The sequence below is a fragment of the Macrosteles quadrilineatus genome, unplaced genomic scaffold (assembly GCF_028750875.1).
Source record: "Macrosteles quadrilineatus isolate MER2022 unplaced genomic scaffold, UCM_ALF_1.0 Scaffold_1__1_contigs__length_201487025, whole genome shotgun sequence".
Classification (NCBI taxonomy): domain Eukaryota; kingdom Metazoa; phylum Arthropoda; class Insecta; order Hemiptera; family Cicadellidae; genus Macrosteles; species Macrosteles quadrilineatus.
Genome location: NW_026542594.1, coordinates 96,022,337 through 96,039,698, shown reverse-complemented (window position 1 = coordinate 96,039,698; position 17,362 = coordinate 96,022,337). Strand labels below are relative to the sequence as shown.

Here is a 17,362-nt window from a genome sequence, read left to right as displayed (position 1 = left end):
AAAAAGAACGCTAAAAACATTGCAAAAATTGTGCTAAATGGAATGAACAATAGACAGGTCACATGTCGTCTGTGTCTGTAATTTAGCTGTGATGATAAGCTAAGCCTCTCCCTGTCTAGACCAAGTAATCACTCATTTACACATTTAAATATATTTAAAGAGGGGGAGTCAAAGAGATTAACACTTTGAAAATAGATTTGTAAGTTATAAAATAAAACATGTGCAATATGATATGAGTTGGTTGATGTAAATGATTTGCACAGTTGTAATGATGCAATCCCAATCCCGGCAGAATATCTGGTATTATGTGTATGAGAAATTATAGATAAATTTTTAATTTATTAGTATTTCCCTATTGAAAATAAAATCAAGTTCAAACAGCTCCATAAGATTACCCAAGTCAGCGAATGACAAATCGAGATTACTAAGACAGTGATTGGAGGAAAAGATAACATGTGCGCTTCGAGCCAGTAATGTCACACAGTGTACAGTAAGACGTCCTAGAGAAAATGTATTGGCCCTAAAAAATATGGACATAAAGTGAATATTCATGTTATTCAACCAATTTTCACTAAACACACTTACGAATAGGTTGACATCTTATGAACGGATCCCCAGTAAAGCCAGTAGGACAACTGCAGATGGGGTTGTGGTTGATGACTTGACATCTGGCACCAACACCACAGGTTCCTGGACAAGGATCTCTACACTTCTGGTTGGAGCAGGCTTGGTTGAGAGGACAGTCTGAGTTGACCACACATTCAGGCCTGCAGGTGGGAGGACTACCTATGTAGCCGGGCACACAGGAACACACAGCTTGTCCGTTCACTTCTCTGCACTGACTGTTGGGTCCACAAGGTGATGGGTTGCATGGCTGTGTCACAACAGGAGCTGCAACAAGTGGAATGAGTAAAATTTAAATCACAATACATCAACTGCAAACAAATTTAGTTGTAAATTAATTTATTTCCACTCTTTATCTATCTTTAAGACAAGAGCTATTAAAAAAAGAAAATCTTCTCACATAGTTGAGAGTTCACCCTTAAGTATTGAGATACCATCTTTGCCTGCATAACAAGTTTATTTGGTATTTGGTATTTGAATGCAAACAAACTTTGACAGCATTTGTTATAATAATTAATTTTTTTGTGCAAAGCTTTAATGTATATAAAGCTTTATCAAATTAAACATTAGGTCTAAATAAACAACTACCTTGCATTGGACGACAATCTACAAATGGATTTCCGCTCATTCCAGGCGGACAGCTGCACATTGGAATGTGGTTTATCACTTGACACACAGCATTCTGGCCACAAGTTCCAGGACAAGGATCTTGACACTTGTTACGGATGCAGGCTCGATCTCTTGGACAATCAGTGTTGAGGACACATTCTGGTCTACAACCAGAGTATGGGTCTCCTTGGAATTCAGGCAGACAGGTACAGATTCCATCAGCACACTGAGCATTTGGACCACATGGAGATGGATTGCATGGATCACTGGCTTGAGTTGGAGGTGGTTCAGGAGGTTTGGGGAAGCAATTGGTAAACGGATCTCCTGTGAATCCCTCAGGACAAGTGCAGATCGGAGTGTGGTTGATGACACTACACTGGGCTCCAGCTCCACAAGACCCTGGACACGGGTCTCGGCACTTCTCTCTCATACAGGCTTGGTTGCTGGGACAGTCTTGGTTGATGGTACACTCTGGTCTACAGTTTGGTGGAGATCCAATGTATGTAGGCAGGCATGAGCAGGAAGGTGTTCCTCCAATATCTCTGCACTGAGAGAATGGACCACAAGGTGATGGTACACAAGGGTCTCTGATAATTGGATCAGCTGGTGGAGGTGGAGCTGCAATAACCATTGAAAATTAGCCAGATCAGATCCTGCGAAGGTATTGGTTAAAAATGTTACTAAGGAAATCTAAAAAAAGTAATAATCATGACTTTTATGAATACCATAAAAATTAAATGAAAAAAATTATGAATCTGGTTGTTGTTAGTTTTAAGAATTACTTCCTGCTTTTTAGATAACTTGATTTCTAAATATCTAAAGCTATAAGTAATAAATACACATGTCATTTGGTGGAGGAATATACTTACGTGGTGGAATAGGGAAACATCTTGAGAAAGGATCTCCAGTGAATCCAGAGTTGCAGCTGCAGATGGGACTGTGGTTGATGACTTGACACCTGGCGTTCTGTCCACAAGTTCCAGGACAAGGGTCTACGCATTTCTGGTTGACACAGGCTCTGTTGGCCGGACACTCACTGCTCACAACACACTCTGGTCTGCAACCTGGAGGCTGGCCTATGTATGTTGGCAGACACGAGCACACAGCTTGTCCATTCACTTCCCTGCATTGACTGTTGGGCCCACATGGTGAAGGCACACAAGGGTTCAATGGCTCTGCTTGGACAGCTGTAAGAAAACACGATACTTAGAGCTTGAAATACGTTTAAAGTATTTGGTGTAGACACAAAACAGGAAGTTCAAAATGTTTATAATTTATATAAAGAAAATTAATGAAAGATGTTTATAATGCTGCTAATTTAAGTAAATCCTAATGTTAATAAAAAGTAAAGTTACTAAACAAGAAAAAAATATTAATGAGGAATAATGTTAGTTGAACTTCAATGATTTAAAATATTATATTAAATTCAAGTTTGTAGAGGGTTCAAGTTAAGAAAAAATGAAAATAATAACTATCAAATTTAACAATCTTTTACACAGCAGTTAGATTAATTTAATTTAAACATTAAGATATTTAAATCCAAAACTTACGAGCCTGAGGTGGAATGACATTGCAGAATCGGAACGGATCCCCAGTGAAACCAGGACGACAGGTGCACAATGGTAAGTGGTTGACAACCTGACAGTCGGCATTCTGTCCACAAGTTCCAGGGCAAGGGTCCTGACATTTGTTGCGGATACAAGCTCTGTTGGAGGCACAGTCAGTGTTCAAGGTACACTCAGGTCGACAGCCTTCGTAAGGGTTGCCGATGTAATCTGGCAGACAAGTGCAGGCTCCAGCACCGTTCTGTTCTCTGCATTGAGCGTTTGATCCACAAGGTGAAGGAGTACAAGGTGTTGCTACTTCTTGGATTGGTTCAGCTGTAACCAGAAGAAAGAATCTTATTTAAAATTTTGAAGTCTTTAAATATTTTTCAATAAATACCCTAGATACATGATAAATATAATTTAAAAACTCAATAATGAGTTACTTTTCTTTTTTTGCTTGTTGGGTTTGTTTGTTTGAGTTTTTTGCCGAAGCAATCTCGACACCTAGAAGCATTGGTCCACCCTAAATAAAATTCTTAATTGCCTTTACCTTGTTGCAAAATGCATTGTGTGAAAGGGTCTCCTATGTAGCCAACAATACAGACACACTGTGGAGTATGGCTGACAACTCTGCACATAGCATTGGCTCCACAAGTGCCAGGACAAGGATCTCTGCACTTCTGGTTGATACAGGCCAGGTTGGAGGCACATTCACTGTTGCTGACACACTCAGGGCGACAGTTGGGAGGTGTTCCGATGAACTCTGGCAGACAGGAACATGACGGACTGTCTCCAGACACTCGGCACTGTGAGTTAGGACCACATGGTGAAGGTATACAAGGGTCTGTTGGTGGAGACTGCTGGGGTGGAGCTGGAGAAAAAAATATTATTATTTTACATGTTTTGTACAACATTCAACTAGAGGCTGGTTTAGAGTCTTTATTCATGGCCTAATCACATAAACCTGTGCATGTACTTTTAGCGAACTTTCTATATAGGGAATAAGCTGTTATCATAGGTTTCATGGTGAGATCTTACCCGGGTCCGATTTTATTTTTGTTTTGATGTCCCAAAATGAAAAAAAACACAATCCGTTCAAATATATACATATGTGTGTCCGTTAGAACTATAATAACTCGAGTAAAAATTATTCTATTTAGAAGATTTTACGGCAAGGGAATTTGAAGATGGAGCTGGGATTCCAAATTTTCTTAGTGTAAATATTAGTTGTTGAATTCTGATTGTACTATACTCTTTTTTGTAAAATTTCCATTGTAATAAATTTAACTATGTTCTGTATTTGGTATTAAAGGCATAAACCTACTTATTCAAATGAGTTCGCCAACCAGCTTGAATTGCTTTTTGGAAACGGTGGGGGGGGGGGGGGGGGGTAAAAATAGTTTGTTTTTCGTGTTTGGCCCTTAAAACATAAAATATTTCAATTTCTCTCCAAACCATTTTGTAGAGCTTAAAATTCTAAACATTTAGTATCTTGAATTTTTTTCTACAGTTATTGATTGCAGAGACAATTCAAACATTTTAAATTTAAAATTCACATTTTATTCCTATAGAGATCAAGTGAACCGTTGTAGTTTGTTTGTTTATGGTTTTTTTTAATCTAAATTGGAAATTGTATCTATTAAGGTATATTTTAAACTAAGGTCTATCTATTTTATACTACATTTTACAAAAACAAAAACTTTATTATACCCTCCCTGTAGCAACAATCCTGAGTATTCGTTGACCTAATCTATATATAAAGCCAAAAGTACCTATGAACTTTTGAGAAAACTACAAGTCACACCCCCCATAAACCATATACTTAAAATGTTCGTCATGACGAGAAACCTTGCGCAAAATTATCCATTATGTCATAAATTGCCCTTTAAGGTCGTAATTCCTTTCTAAAGGGAACTTTTCATATACCTAATGTTAAAAATACCTCAGCTGTACTTATTTGTTTGTTATTCTTTCAATTTATTACCTTATTAAAATCAGGTGTGATTATTTGTTTCTTTTACTGTATTTTGTTTATTTCAGGTTAACTTAACCAATCAATAGTTTTATTAATACTTATGATGTCAAACGGGGCGAAGCCCGTGGGTAACAGCTAGTGTTATTTAAATAGGGAATAAATCTGCCATGTTTAAAGAATATTCAAGTGAAAATCAAATCAGACAAATGAGATTCGCTTAGTCTGCTGGTTTGCTGGGGATATTTATACAATTCTTTTTAATAAACTGTGTCTTATGACTGGATATATTGGAATATTGTATTTTATTTAATTAAACAGCAAATACATATTACCAGGAGCAATAACATCTGTTTATACTGATCATAGAGCTTCTGTAAATGACTAGTTAGAAACAATATCCTTGTCTACAATGAATAAAATATTTTGATATAATAGGTATATTAATTTATAACACGTGTGAAATTCTACTCATCATTTAATTTTCTGGGTTAGAGTATGTAAAAGATTGATAGATAGGTGCTATGATGTCTACATAGGAGAATGCCTAGTTAAGTATTAGTGTTGAATGGTGTAATACTTTATTTAGTATCATCTAATTTGGTATCTACAGTACTTCATTCATTGTAGAATTGTAATTTTAGCGAATTTACCTATAGGAAAGTAGCTATTACCGTAGGTCTCATAGTAAGACCGAGACCCAGGACCGATTTACTGTTTTATTTGATGTCGCCAGAGGTCAAAAACACTATTCGAGAAAAAGGAAACTGTTGTAGTTTGTTTTCTTTACGAATGTATTTTGATCAAATTCGGCACATTTATCATTATTCTTCATGTACTATTAAAATTTGATCAGCACACCTAAGATCTCATTAAATGTTATTTAAATGATGAATAAATCTGGTATGTTTAAGGAAAAATTTTTGTCAAAATCTAATCAGACAAATGGGAATTCACTTAATCTGCAGGTTTGTTGCAACGGTGATCTTTTGTAATTAATATAATCCTTTATCATATAAATATTTATTAATAGTTAATGTGTTTTTCTTATTTACTTATAATCCAGAAGATGGCCAAACTACGGATAGGTTACATACGGTACATAGACTCAGATTTATTGGGAAAAATTCATGATGACAATTAAGTAGTAGTTCTACAATCAAAATAATAAAATTGAAATACAAATCTGACATAACAAATAATAGTTTTTTTAAACACTGGAAGGTAAAGTGTGTATCCTATATACTAGGAGTACGCTCCGAAGTCACGTATGAGAATGAACGAAGACCATTTCATACATAAAAATATGTTATTTAACAGTAGGCCTACCCACATTTATATCAGTTTATCAGCTGCTCAAGCAGTTTTAACTTCATATCATGGCACTAACAACAAACCCATAATACTTTTAAACCAAAGCATTTTCTTTACTGTAGGCTACTTTGGGCTTGCGTCATTAAAGCAGGACCAGGAATCAGGGAGTTGGTATATGTAAGGGACCTTGGTCCAAGGTCATTAGGCAAGTTTGAGAAAATTCACTAAGGAACTATGTATAATCAAAGAATGTATTTTGATGTATAAAAGCAGCAATATTGCTCGAAAATGCTAAATAATATAGGTTTGTCAATCTATAGAAACTCTAACAATTACTTTGTGATGTTTCATTGCTGTACAACATTCAGAAATAAACAGCATTATAACAGTGAGAACATCCATCAAACATACATACTTGAGAACATACATCGAGGGTGAGGATATCCCCTATGACCCATAAGAATTATAAACATCACAAAATACAAGAATTTAAACCTTGTAGGTGTGGCATGGGAGGAAATAGTTATTTGTGTAACTAGTGGTGAAAGTGGCACTTTGCTGCACACGACAGCAATGTTTACGCACTCGCCTGCGGCTCGTGCGGAATGATCTCGAGTGCAGCAAAGGCCTTTTTCACTCGTGTTACACATTATATTTTTCCTACAGTCACTATAAAGCATATAAATAATTAGTCTTTCAAACACTACAACACGTTTTTAGGTTCAGCTGGCGACACAAATGGTGCCCTAGAGAAAGTAGTACCCGCGGTCCGTATCACTCCGCTATTTTTCCTCGGCAAGAAATGTGCTCCGCGTTTTGAGAATATAGTTCCGTATGTTTTTCTAATTTGAAGTGGTTTCCGCGCCTAAAAAAATACTTTAAAGGTATTTTCTTGTTTATTAAGATCGTAGGAATGTTTTAAAAACGTTTAAAAGAAAAGTCCAGAAAGTTCAGAAATACCGAAACTATAAACACGAAATGACAGGTTAAATCGTAGTTATAATAGTCAATCAGCTGCTCATAGTATTTTTATCTTTAAGTGTTGCCAACCTATTTCCAAGCGTACACGGATTACGTGCATAATAAAACCACGCTGTTTTGTGTTGTTTCGTTGGAATCCTGATGTGCGGCAAAGTATAAACCGTACGGCAAAGTATAAACCGTACGGCAAAGTATAAATATGCAGCAATTAGCAGCTTTCTGTACTATAAACAGTACAAGGAAGCCAACTTTGTCGGGTGACTGTAGGAAAAACTATTTTGAACCATCAGATACTGCTGAATTTGTTGTGTGAATGATCAAACAAATGTTTACCGGAAACAGTTTTAAAACTCGATATATTTGGATTCTCATTTTAATACATTTACCTACGACTGTTTATTAAAATAGCCGTTTCAGTTCAGTTCTTAGAATTTAAAAGTTTCTCATAACAGCATAGTTTTCTCATAACAACACAGGTAACGGACCAATGAGGTTCAAGTCATGGTGGAAGGAAAATGCATAGGTGTGCTATTCCCGTCATATGCTGACGTCACCCAGATTGCAAACGAAAAATCACCAATACCTTTTTTCTCTGCTTGTGTGTGTCGCAGGTAAAATCTACGCATACTGTTAGAAAAGTTTCCTGTAGATGTGCTAAAAAATAAGCACAAAAAAATAAAAATAATATGGACCTTATGGGTTGCCATGCTGGTGACAAAATAACAACAAAATAGAAACAACTGGAAGAAATTCCAATTCACATGTTTTATTTACAGCGTGGGGTGAAAATATAGAAGTCTGTACATTACGTATTTATGGTCGAGTTTTCGACGACTGGACAGCCTCTAGTTATTATATAATAAATCAATCATATACAGATATTAGGGGTTTTTATTTTTTTATTTTGTGTGTTTGTTTGTTTTCTACAGCATAGGCATTTTTTACATTTGTAATGTGAAGTTGAACCCTGGTCTTATTACTATCAACCTTTTTGTAAGATAACATGATTAATTTATAGCCCGATAACAAATGGCATCTGGGTGTGGAAACAATCTTGCTTGGTACTGAACCAGCGACCTCCAGATTTCAAGGTGAGCATTATAACCACTCAGCTACCCAGACATTATAACCAATAAGCTACCCAGACATTATAACCACTCAGCTACCCAGACATTATAACCACTAAGCTACCCAGACATTATAACCACTCAGCTACCCAGACATTATAACCACTCAGCTACCCAGACATTATAACCACTCAGCTACCCAGCATTATAACCACTCAGCTACCCAGACATTATAACCACTAAGCTACCCAGACATTATAACCACTCAGCTACCCAGACATTATAACCACTCAGCTACCCAGCATTATAACCACTCAGCTACCCAGACATTATAACCACTAAGCTACCCAGCATTATAACCACTCAGCTACCCAGACATTATAACCACTCAGCTACCCAGCATTATAACCACTCAGCTACCCAGACATTATAACCACTCAGCTACACAGACACATCTATTATATTATTAAAGTGATACAATCAAATTTTATGTAAATGGTTAGGGCCATTAACCAAATAAAATTATAGGCATATGGCACACCAAAATGAAGCTCAGAGTGTGTAGATATGCCGAAAAGTATTGGAATGGACGAATTCTCTTAGGGCTCTGCCCCACAGGCCGATTTCCAAAGGATAGGATTTCCAAAGGACACCTTACACGTTTTATAAGTTAACGTTATTCGACTAATCTATCAAAACAGCTGGTCAATGAAATTAACAATAGTTTGTTTATTTACATTTTTGTTTACTTATATCATTATTTACTTTTATGTTTAAAGAGGTGCGGTAAATGAACACTGATGCTATTTATGGCTGTTTGATACAAGTAAATGCTTTAAGATGTTTGAAAGACGATGCATATGAGATTAAAAAACATGTCTGTTGTTCGTTCAAGAGGTTGGGTCGTGAAAGAGAGCGGCAAGTTCAGGTACAACCGTATAGTTCGGCCAAAGTTTCTGTGCGCGCGACAAGATGTGGTTGGGTTCTAGGTGAGGGGGTCGGCGGGGGTACTTTTGTTCAAACATTTTTGTCAGCACTGCCATTATAGTGTATGTTTTAACTCAGATAGTAGCCACCCGTCCGCGTGCACAGAATTTTCGGCCAAACTGTACCCACGTCGGCCCCCTCAGGACGTAAGGTAAGAAGGTCCTACTGTTTTTAACATTCCTTCAGATGAGAATTTCTTGAACTTGGTCACTTTATATGAAATATAAAGTCGAAATTAATTAAATTGTGGCTTCTGAATTGTACACCCGTGAATCCGCGGGTAGAACCTCTTGTATTGTTTTATTTCTCTATTCACCAAATCCACTTACGGATAGGTTGGCATCTTATAAACGGATCCCCAGTAAAGCCAGTGGGACAGCTGCAGATGGGGTTGTGGTTAATGACTTGACATCTGGCACCAACACCACAAGTTCCTGGACAAGGATCTCTACACTTCTGGTTGGAGCAGGCTTGGTTGAGAGGACAGTCTGAGTTGACCACACATTCAGGCCTGCAGGTGGGAGGACTACCTATGTAGCCGGGCACACAGGAACACACAGCTTGTCCGTTCACTTCTCTGCACTGACTGTTGGGTCCACAAGGTGATGGGTTGCATGGCTGTGTCACAACAGGAGCTACAGAAATGCAAGTCGGTTAAGTTAATGTAAATACAAATTTCTGTGATAGTAATTTTGAGGTGTATTAGTTAAGCAATACTCTAATACCAAAAGATTGAGAATTCATATTTAAAAAAAAAATTACCATACATACACCAATATAAAGACTTAAGTCTCTTTAGGCCATAAGCTGAGCTAAATGAATTGAACAGCTTTGTAATGAATGAATGATATTTATTGGCACAAAACGTACAGAATATTACAGGATGTATGTACAGGTGCTTCATCATAAATAAAATTGTCCTTATAGAAGTCATCCCTTTCCTTCTAGGTAATGTATATTGACTTTAAATGAGTATAACATTAATTAAAATAAAAAATAAAAATAATAACTGAAAATAATCTACCTTGCATTGGCCGACAGTCTACAAATGAATTTCCACTCATTCCAGGCGGACAGCTGCACATTGGAATGTGGTTTATCACTTGACACACAGCATTCTGGCCACAAGTTCCAGGACAAGGATCTTGACACTTGTTACGGATGCAGGCTCGATCTCTTGGACAATCAGTGTTGAGGACACATTCTGGTCTACAACCAGAGTATGGGTCTCCTTGGAATTCAGGCAGACAGGTACAGATTCCATCAGCACACTGAGCATTTGGACCACATGGAGATGGATTGCATGGATCACTGGCTTGAGTTGGAGGTGGTTCAGGAGGTTTGGGGAAGCAATTGGTAAACGGATCTCCTGTGAATCCCTCAGGACAAGTGCAGATCGGAGTGTGGTTGATGACACTACACTGGGCTCCAGCTCCACAAGACCCTGGACACGGGTCTCGGCACTTCTCTCTCATACAGGCTTGGTTGCTGGGACAGTCTTGGTTGATGGTACACTCTGGTCTACAGTTTGGTGGAGATCCAATGTATGTAGGCAGGCAAGAGCAGGATGGTGTTCCTCCAATATCTCTGCACTGAGAGAATGGGCCACAAGGTGATGGGACACACGGGTTGACATAGGCTGGTGTAAACTGTGGAGGTGGTGCTGCAAATTAATTAGTAAGTAATTAGCTAATATGTTGGCAATTTATGTGTTTTAAAACTGTTTCCAGCTTTTGAATCAACTTAACAAATACGTTCAATTTAAAAAAGTACAACACATTATATGTAGGCTGTTGTGATTTTACATTAATGTATTTTTTCATGTTTTAACTACACATTTCTGTGCTCACCAACTAATCAAGAGATCTTTGATATAATTGTGAGAGATGTATTGATGATATTTTTTGTCTGTATATATTTGTACATAACTGTATTTGATTATCTACTATAAATGATCAATCTAAATATAGATGTGGATGCTTTCAGTCAGAAAAAAAGTTGCACAGAGGAGTTACAGAGGAAACTTGTTTATGGGACGACTTTGCGCTTTTGGCTCTGGTAAATTGTGCCAGCGTGTACATACTGGCTAGGGCATTATAATTTGTATCGAGTAAATAATAGCGACAAGCTCAGTGTGGAAGTTTCAATCGCACTAGGCACAGGTTCTTTCTCCAGCATGAGTGTTGAAGTACATGATGGTGAAGGGGAAAAGGATTGTGGGGGGGGGGGGGGTTAGGAGAAGCGAAGGTGTTGGACTAGATACCAGCCACTAGTGCTATACACCACTTAAGTGCACCATTTAATGTTTCCTCTATAGAAGGTAATATACCCATTACACATTCATCTGTTACTTATACCTTCTTTATAAAATTCCTAAGACTGTGCCAATGAGCCATTCTAAATGGAAGATGCACAGGTAAAACAAATAATAATAATAAAATACAGAATATAACAACCATAAGCCGTCTCACTATTTGTCTTAATTGTGCGATGTACTATTTCTTAAAAATGCCAAGAATTAGCTCATTAGACTATGCTTATTTTACAAACAATCCTTACTTGCAACAATTACTTTAATACCGACCGTGTTTATTAAACTAGTTGGTACAGGGTGTTTTTTTGCAAAACGCAAAGTTGTTACTAAAAAAAAAATTCTCAATTACATGTAGACTAAGATAACTATGCAACATTGCATATCAGTTGATTGGCGATGAAACCAAAAATACAGGGATGACAAAATGTTAGCTTGTTTTGTCGTTAAGTGCCTTATGTTCCTTGTAATTTGGGTTCTGTTTTAAGAAAAACACCCTGTACAAATATAATATTTTAGCAAATGTACCAATACTGTAGTATCAAAATATGATGCTTAAAAATTGTTCCCACATTCATAGTTGCACAACAAAAATAGAAGGTTTAGAAATTTCCAAAAAACAAATATAAAACGATAACCAAATTCAGCATTCTGTCATTGCAATACTAACGTGGTGGAATAGGGAAACATCTTGAGAAAGGATCTCCAGTGAAGCCAGAGTTGCAGCTGCAGATGGGACTGTGGTTGATGACTTGACACCTGGCGTTCTGTCCACAAGTGCCAGGACAAGGGTCTACGCATTTCTGGTTGACACAGGCTCTGTTGGTCGGACACTCACTGCTCACAACACACTCTGGTCTGCAGCCTGGAGGCTGGCCTATGTATGATGGCAGACACGAGCACACAGCTTGTCCATTCACTTCCCTGCATTGACTGTTGGGTCCACATGGTGAAGGCGCACAAGGGTTCACTGGCTCTGCTTGGACAGCTGTGAAAAAATATCAATGATAGTATGATAAAACAAAACACTGTGATTTCAGAGTTTTAATATTTAAATGACCTGGCTTCTAAAATTTCTTTGTATAGGTTCTTTACATTTTCATTGTCACAACATTATTCTCTGTAAGTAAATGAGATCTCATGATAAATATTGTTATGTTAAACAATATTTTGCACTTTTAACCCTTTGAGGTCAAATTTTTTCCCCATTTTTTGACGAGTATAGTTTACCATTAGAGCAGTCGGATGACGCCCAGCGACCTATACTCGCCATTCAACTGAAAAAATAAACTTTTTTAATTTTGGATTTTTTTAAATGTGTTTTATGTGCACCATTTTCGAGCAGTCGGGAAGACTTATTAGCTTATTTTAACAGATCAAGTTTGCTACAAATATAATTCAATTCAGAAATCAAATCTTACTCTAAATAGTAAATTGTTGTTTAACATTAATCAATCCAAATTGCAGACAGGGTTCAACAATAAAACATTGTGATAATATTATTACTTTTTATAAAATGCATGATTGACTGTCCCAATAACATTCATATATTTTGTGGAAATATTATGTTTCTTAAGTTCCCAACTTACCAGCTTGAGGTGGAATGACATTGCAGAAGCGGAACGGATCCCCAGTGAAACCAGGACGACAGGTGCACAATGGCAAGTGGTTGACAACCTGACAGTCGGCGTTCTGTCCACAAGTTCCAGGGCAAGGGTCCTGACATTTGTTGCGGATACAAGCTCTGTTGGAGGCACAGTCAGTGTTCAAGGTACACTCAGGTCGACAGCCTTCGTAAGGGTTGCCGATGTAATCTGGCAGACAAGTGCAGGCTCCAGCACCGTTCTGTTCTCTGCATTGAGCGTTTGATCCACAAGGCGAAGGAGTACAAGGTGTTGCTACTTCTTGGATTGGTTCAGCTGTAACCAGAAGAAAGAATCATACTTGAATTTTTGAAGTCTTTAAATATTTTTCAATCAATACCCCAGATACATTATTAATATAATTATAAACTTAATAATGAGTTAATTTATTGCATTTACCTTGTTGCAAAATGCATTGTGTGAAAGGGTCTCCTATGTAGCCAACAATACAGACACACTGTGGAGTATGGCTGACAACTCTGCACATAGCATTGGCTCCACAAGTGCCAGGACAAGGATCTCTGCACTTCTGGTTGATACAGGCCAGGTTGGAGGCACATTCACTGTTGCTGACACACTCAGGGCGACAGTTGGGAGGTGTTCCGATGAACTCTGGCAGACATGAACATGACGGACTGTCTCCAGACACTCGGCACTGTGAGTTTGGACCACATGGTGAAGGTATACAAGGGTCTGTTGGTGGAGACTGCTGGGGTGGAGCTGGAAAAACAATTCCTGTTACTTTATAAATGTGTTATGAACAACTAAGCTGCTGTATACGTAAGTTTAACTAAATGTTTCGATAGAGGTTATTTCTCTAACCATAAAATCAAGAAATGTACAATAATTATTATTTTTGTGAATAAACACAAAGAGAACAAGATGTTTTTTTTATACCTTTTTGATACCTGTTAAATGAGTTACCGGAATAATTGTCAAATTTTAAATTAGATGCATTGTTAAAAAGAAAATTGAAAAAGTAATTAGGCTACTAGTTTCTTAAGTGTTTGCTTGTAATATTTTTATTTTTTGCCCTAAGATGCTAGGCTCGAGCCTGGGATTGTTTTTCACATTACTTCAGGCTAGACCTAGGGGTTGCAGCATTATCACTTAGATAAAATCCATTGGTGATTAGGCGGGATTTGAACCCAGGACCTCAGGGACTGAAGTCCCACGCTCTAACCACTAGACCAGCTCGCTCCTCCCGAGCGACTGGAGTCTGGGTAAAACTTATAGTACAACTTTTTTACTATACAAGTTTGCTTGTTATAGTAAATAATGTTGTTATATTATTTATGTTTCTATAGTTTGCATATTGTTATATGTACTTTTGTATAAATTTGTAAATGCCATACAACATTTTATTTATTTTTTGTCATTATTAATTTTTATTATTTACTACTTTATAATCTTATCTGTGGTTAAAATTCACATAGTTTGATAAATTAATATTGAAGATGAATCTGCTGACTGATGGACTTTTGGACTTTAGAAGAAATATAAATTTTGTCATCCATAGTTAGCTGCAGGACAAGCCTTGTGAGGATTTTGCAGCTTGTTAGACACTGATTTGTAAAACTTAATTTTTGTATTTAAATAAATTAAAAATGAAAGAATAAAAAAATTGAATAAAACAACAAATGTAAGAATATTGATTGCTAACCAAAAATTACAGGGGTGTGCTGTTTTCATATTTTGCCATGACTGTAAACAACTAACAACAATAAATCTTACAATTAGAGCAGCACAACAAATTCATGAACCATAATATGCAAGTCACCTTTCTAGCAATACCTGGGGTATATGTAGGCCTACCATGGAGTGGAATGTTTTTTTTCACTCTAATTTTGGTATTTAAGTATTTATGCTGTATAAGACTTTTAGTAATTGAGATTAAAAACACAGAAGTTTTGTTATAAAACTATCATATCAAGAAGTTAGCCGACTGCAGTAGTAAACAAAAAAAATTATGAATTGCTGCTGATTAAATGGGTTGCTAGATAATAGTAAATAAGATAAAATTATAAAGCTATAAAAATAACGATTGACAATATAGAAAAAAAGTTAGATAAATAAATAATTCTGCTATGTTAAATAAAATACATTTGATTTAGTAATATACTGGACAGCGAAGTCTGTAATATCACTCAAATAGTTTATGGAGATCGAGTGGGTATTTATATTTCCCAACCAATGTTTACCAAATCAACTTACGGATAGGTTGGCATCTTATGAACGGATCCCCAGTAAAGCCAGTGGGACAGCTGCAGATGGGGTTGTGGTTAATGACTTGACATCTGGCACCAACACCACAAGTTCCTGGACAAGGATCTCTACACTTCTGGTTGGAGCAGGCTTGGTTGAGAGGACAGTCTGAGTTGACCACACATTCAGGCCTGCAGGTGGGAGGACTGCCTATGTAGCCGGGCACACAGGAACACACAGCTTGTCCGTTCACTTCTCTGCACTGACTGTTGGGTCCACAAGGTGATGGGTTGCATGGCTGTGTCACAACAGGAGCTGCAGAAATGCAATTTGGTTAAGTTAATGTAAATACAAATTTCTGTTATAATAATTTTCAAGGTTTATTAGTTCAGAAATACCCTAATACCAAAAGGTTTAGAATTCATATTAAAAAAAACCTTACATTTACCAAGATAAAGACTTAAGTTTCTTTATGCCATAAGCTGAATGAATTGAACAACTTTGTAATGTATATATTGACTTTAAATGAGTATAACATTAATAAAAATAAAACATTAAAATAAAATAACTGAATATAATTTACCTTGCATTGGTCGACAGTCTACAAATGCATTTCCACTCATGCCAGGAGGACAGCTGCACATTGGAATGTGGTTTATCACTTGACACACAGCATTCTGGCCACAAGTTCCAGGACAAGGATCTTGACACTTGTTACGGATGCAGGCTCGATCTCTTGGACAATCAGTGTTGAGGACACATTCTGGTCTACAACCAGAGTATGGGTCTCCTTGGAATTCAGGCAGACAGGTACAGATTCCATCAGCACACTGAGCATTTGGACCACATGGAGATGGATTGCATGGATCACTGGCTTGAGTTGGAGGTGGTTCAGGAGGTTTGGGGAAGCAATTGGTAAACGGATCTCCTGTGAATCCCTCAGGACAAGTGCAGATCGGAGTGTGGTTGATGACACTACACTGGGCTCCAGCTCCACAAGACCCTGGACACGGGTCTCGGCACTTCTCTCTCATACAGGCTTGGTTGCTGGGACAGTCTTGGTTGATGGTACACTCTGGTCTACAGTTTGGTGGAGATCCAATGTATGTAGGCAGGCAAGAGCAGGATGGTGTTCCTCCAATGTCTCTGCACTGAGAGAATGGACCACAAGGTGATGGTACACAAGGGTCTCTGATGATTGGATCAGCTGGTGGAGGTGGAGCTGCAATAATCATTGAAAATTTGTAAACGAGATATTTACATGATCTTTGGATGCAATACTCCCTTGTTTTGATTACCGCCCGCACTAGTGAGTGAGTACTACCACTATCCTCAATACTATACTGAAAATTAGACCAATTCCTAAATGTCAACGCAAAAGTGTGTTTTGGATCCCACTATAAAATGTAGGTCCCTTAGATGTCATTGGCTGTATGGGCTGTTAATTAACAGTTCTGTCTAAGGAACATATCGGCCTTAGTCACTAACAAGACTACAAGATTGGGCCACTTATTCTATAGTCATCTCCATTCATACTTGGCTTAAAATACCTACCTCCGTATGGTCGCTATTTCAGCTAAAAGTATTCAAGTATTTTAGTATGAGTTAAAAACAATAAAAAACGAACTTACAAGTCCCTTTAATGATAAAGCCAAATTGGAGTGGTTTAAAAAGGGGTTTTGGTAGCATTTGTATGAGGAAAATATATGTTCTGTAGTTTTTACAGGAGTAAAAAAGGTGAATTTTCAGGTGCTTTAATATTTTACTTACGTGGTGGAGTAGGGAAACATCTTGAGAAAGGATCTCCAGTGAAGCCAGAGTTGCAGCTGCAGATGGGACTGTGGTTGATGACTTGACACCTGGCGTTCTGTCCACAAGTGCCAGGACAAGGGTCCACACATTTCTGGTTTACACAGGCTCTGTTGGTCGGACACTCACTGCTCACAACACACTCTGGTCTGCAGCCTGGAGGCTGGCCTATGTATGTTGGCAGACACGAGCACACAGCTTGTCCATTAACTTCCCGGCATTGACTGTTGGGTCCACATGGTGATGGCACACAAGGGTTCACTGGCTCTGCTTGGACAGCTGTGAAAAAATAT

At 37.6% G+C, this 17,362-nt stretch overlaps 1 protein-coding gene across 4 annotated transcripts in view; it reads right to left on the bottom strand.

Moving 5' to 3' along the window:
- Positions 1-17,362, bottom strand: part of LOC128991085 (uncharacterized) — a 346,794-nt gene that overhangs the window by 98,694 nt on the left and 230,738 nt on the right. For all 4 annotated transcript variants that reach the window (XM_054414044.1, XM_054413851.1, XM_054413972.1 and 1 more), the window contains 13 exons: positions 17,031-17,348; positions 15,844-16,482; positions 15,270-15,575; positions 13,455-13,775; positions 13,002-13,331; positions 12,083-12,400; positions 10,126-10,764; positions 9,431-9,736; positions 3,331-3,651; positions 2,784-3,113; positions 2,103-2,420; positions 1,213-1,851; positions 586-891 (listed from right to left, as the gene is read on the bottom strand). In XM_054414044.1, coding sequence (XP_054270019.1) covers positions 586-891; positions 1,213-1,851; positions 2,103-2,420; positions 2,784-3,113; positions 3,331-3,651; positions 9,431-9,736; positions 10,126-10,764; positions 12,083-12,400; positions 13,002-13,331; positions 13,455-13,775; positions 15,270-15,575; positions 15,844-16,482; positions 17,031-17,348 — 5,091 coding nt within the window. The remainder of the gene's footprint in view (positions 1-585; positions 892-1,212; positions 1,852-2,102; positions 2,421-2,783; positions 3,114-3,330; positions 3,652-9,430; positions 9,737-10,125; positions 10,765-12,082; positions 12,401-13,001; positions 13,332-13,454; positions 13,776-15,269; positions 15,576-15,843; positions 16,483-17,030; positions 17,349-17,362) is intronic.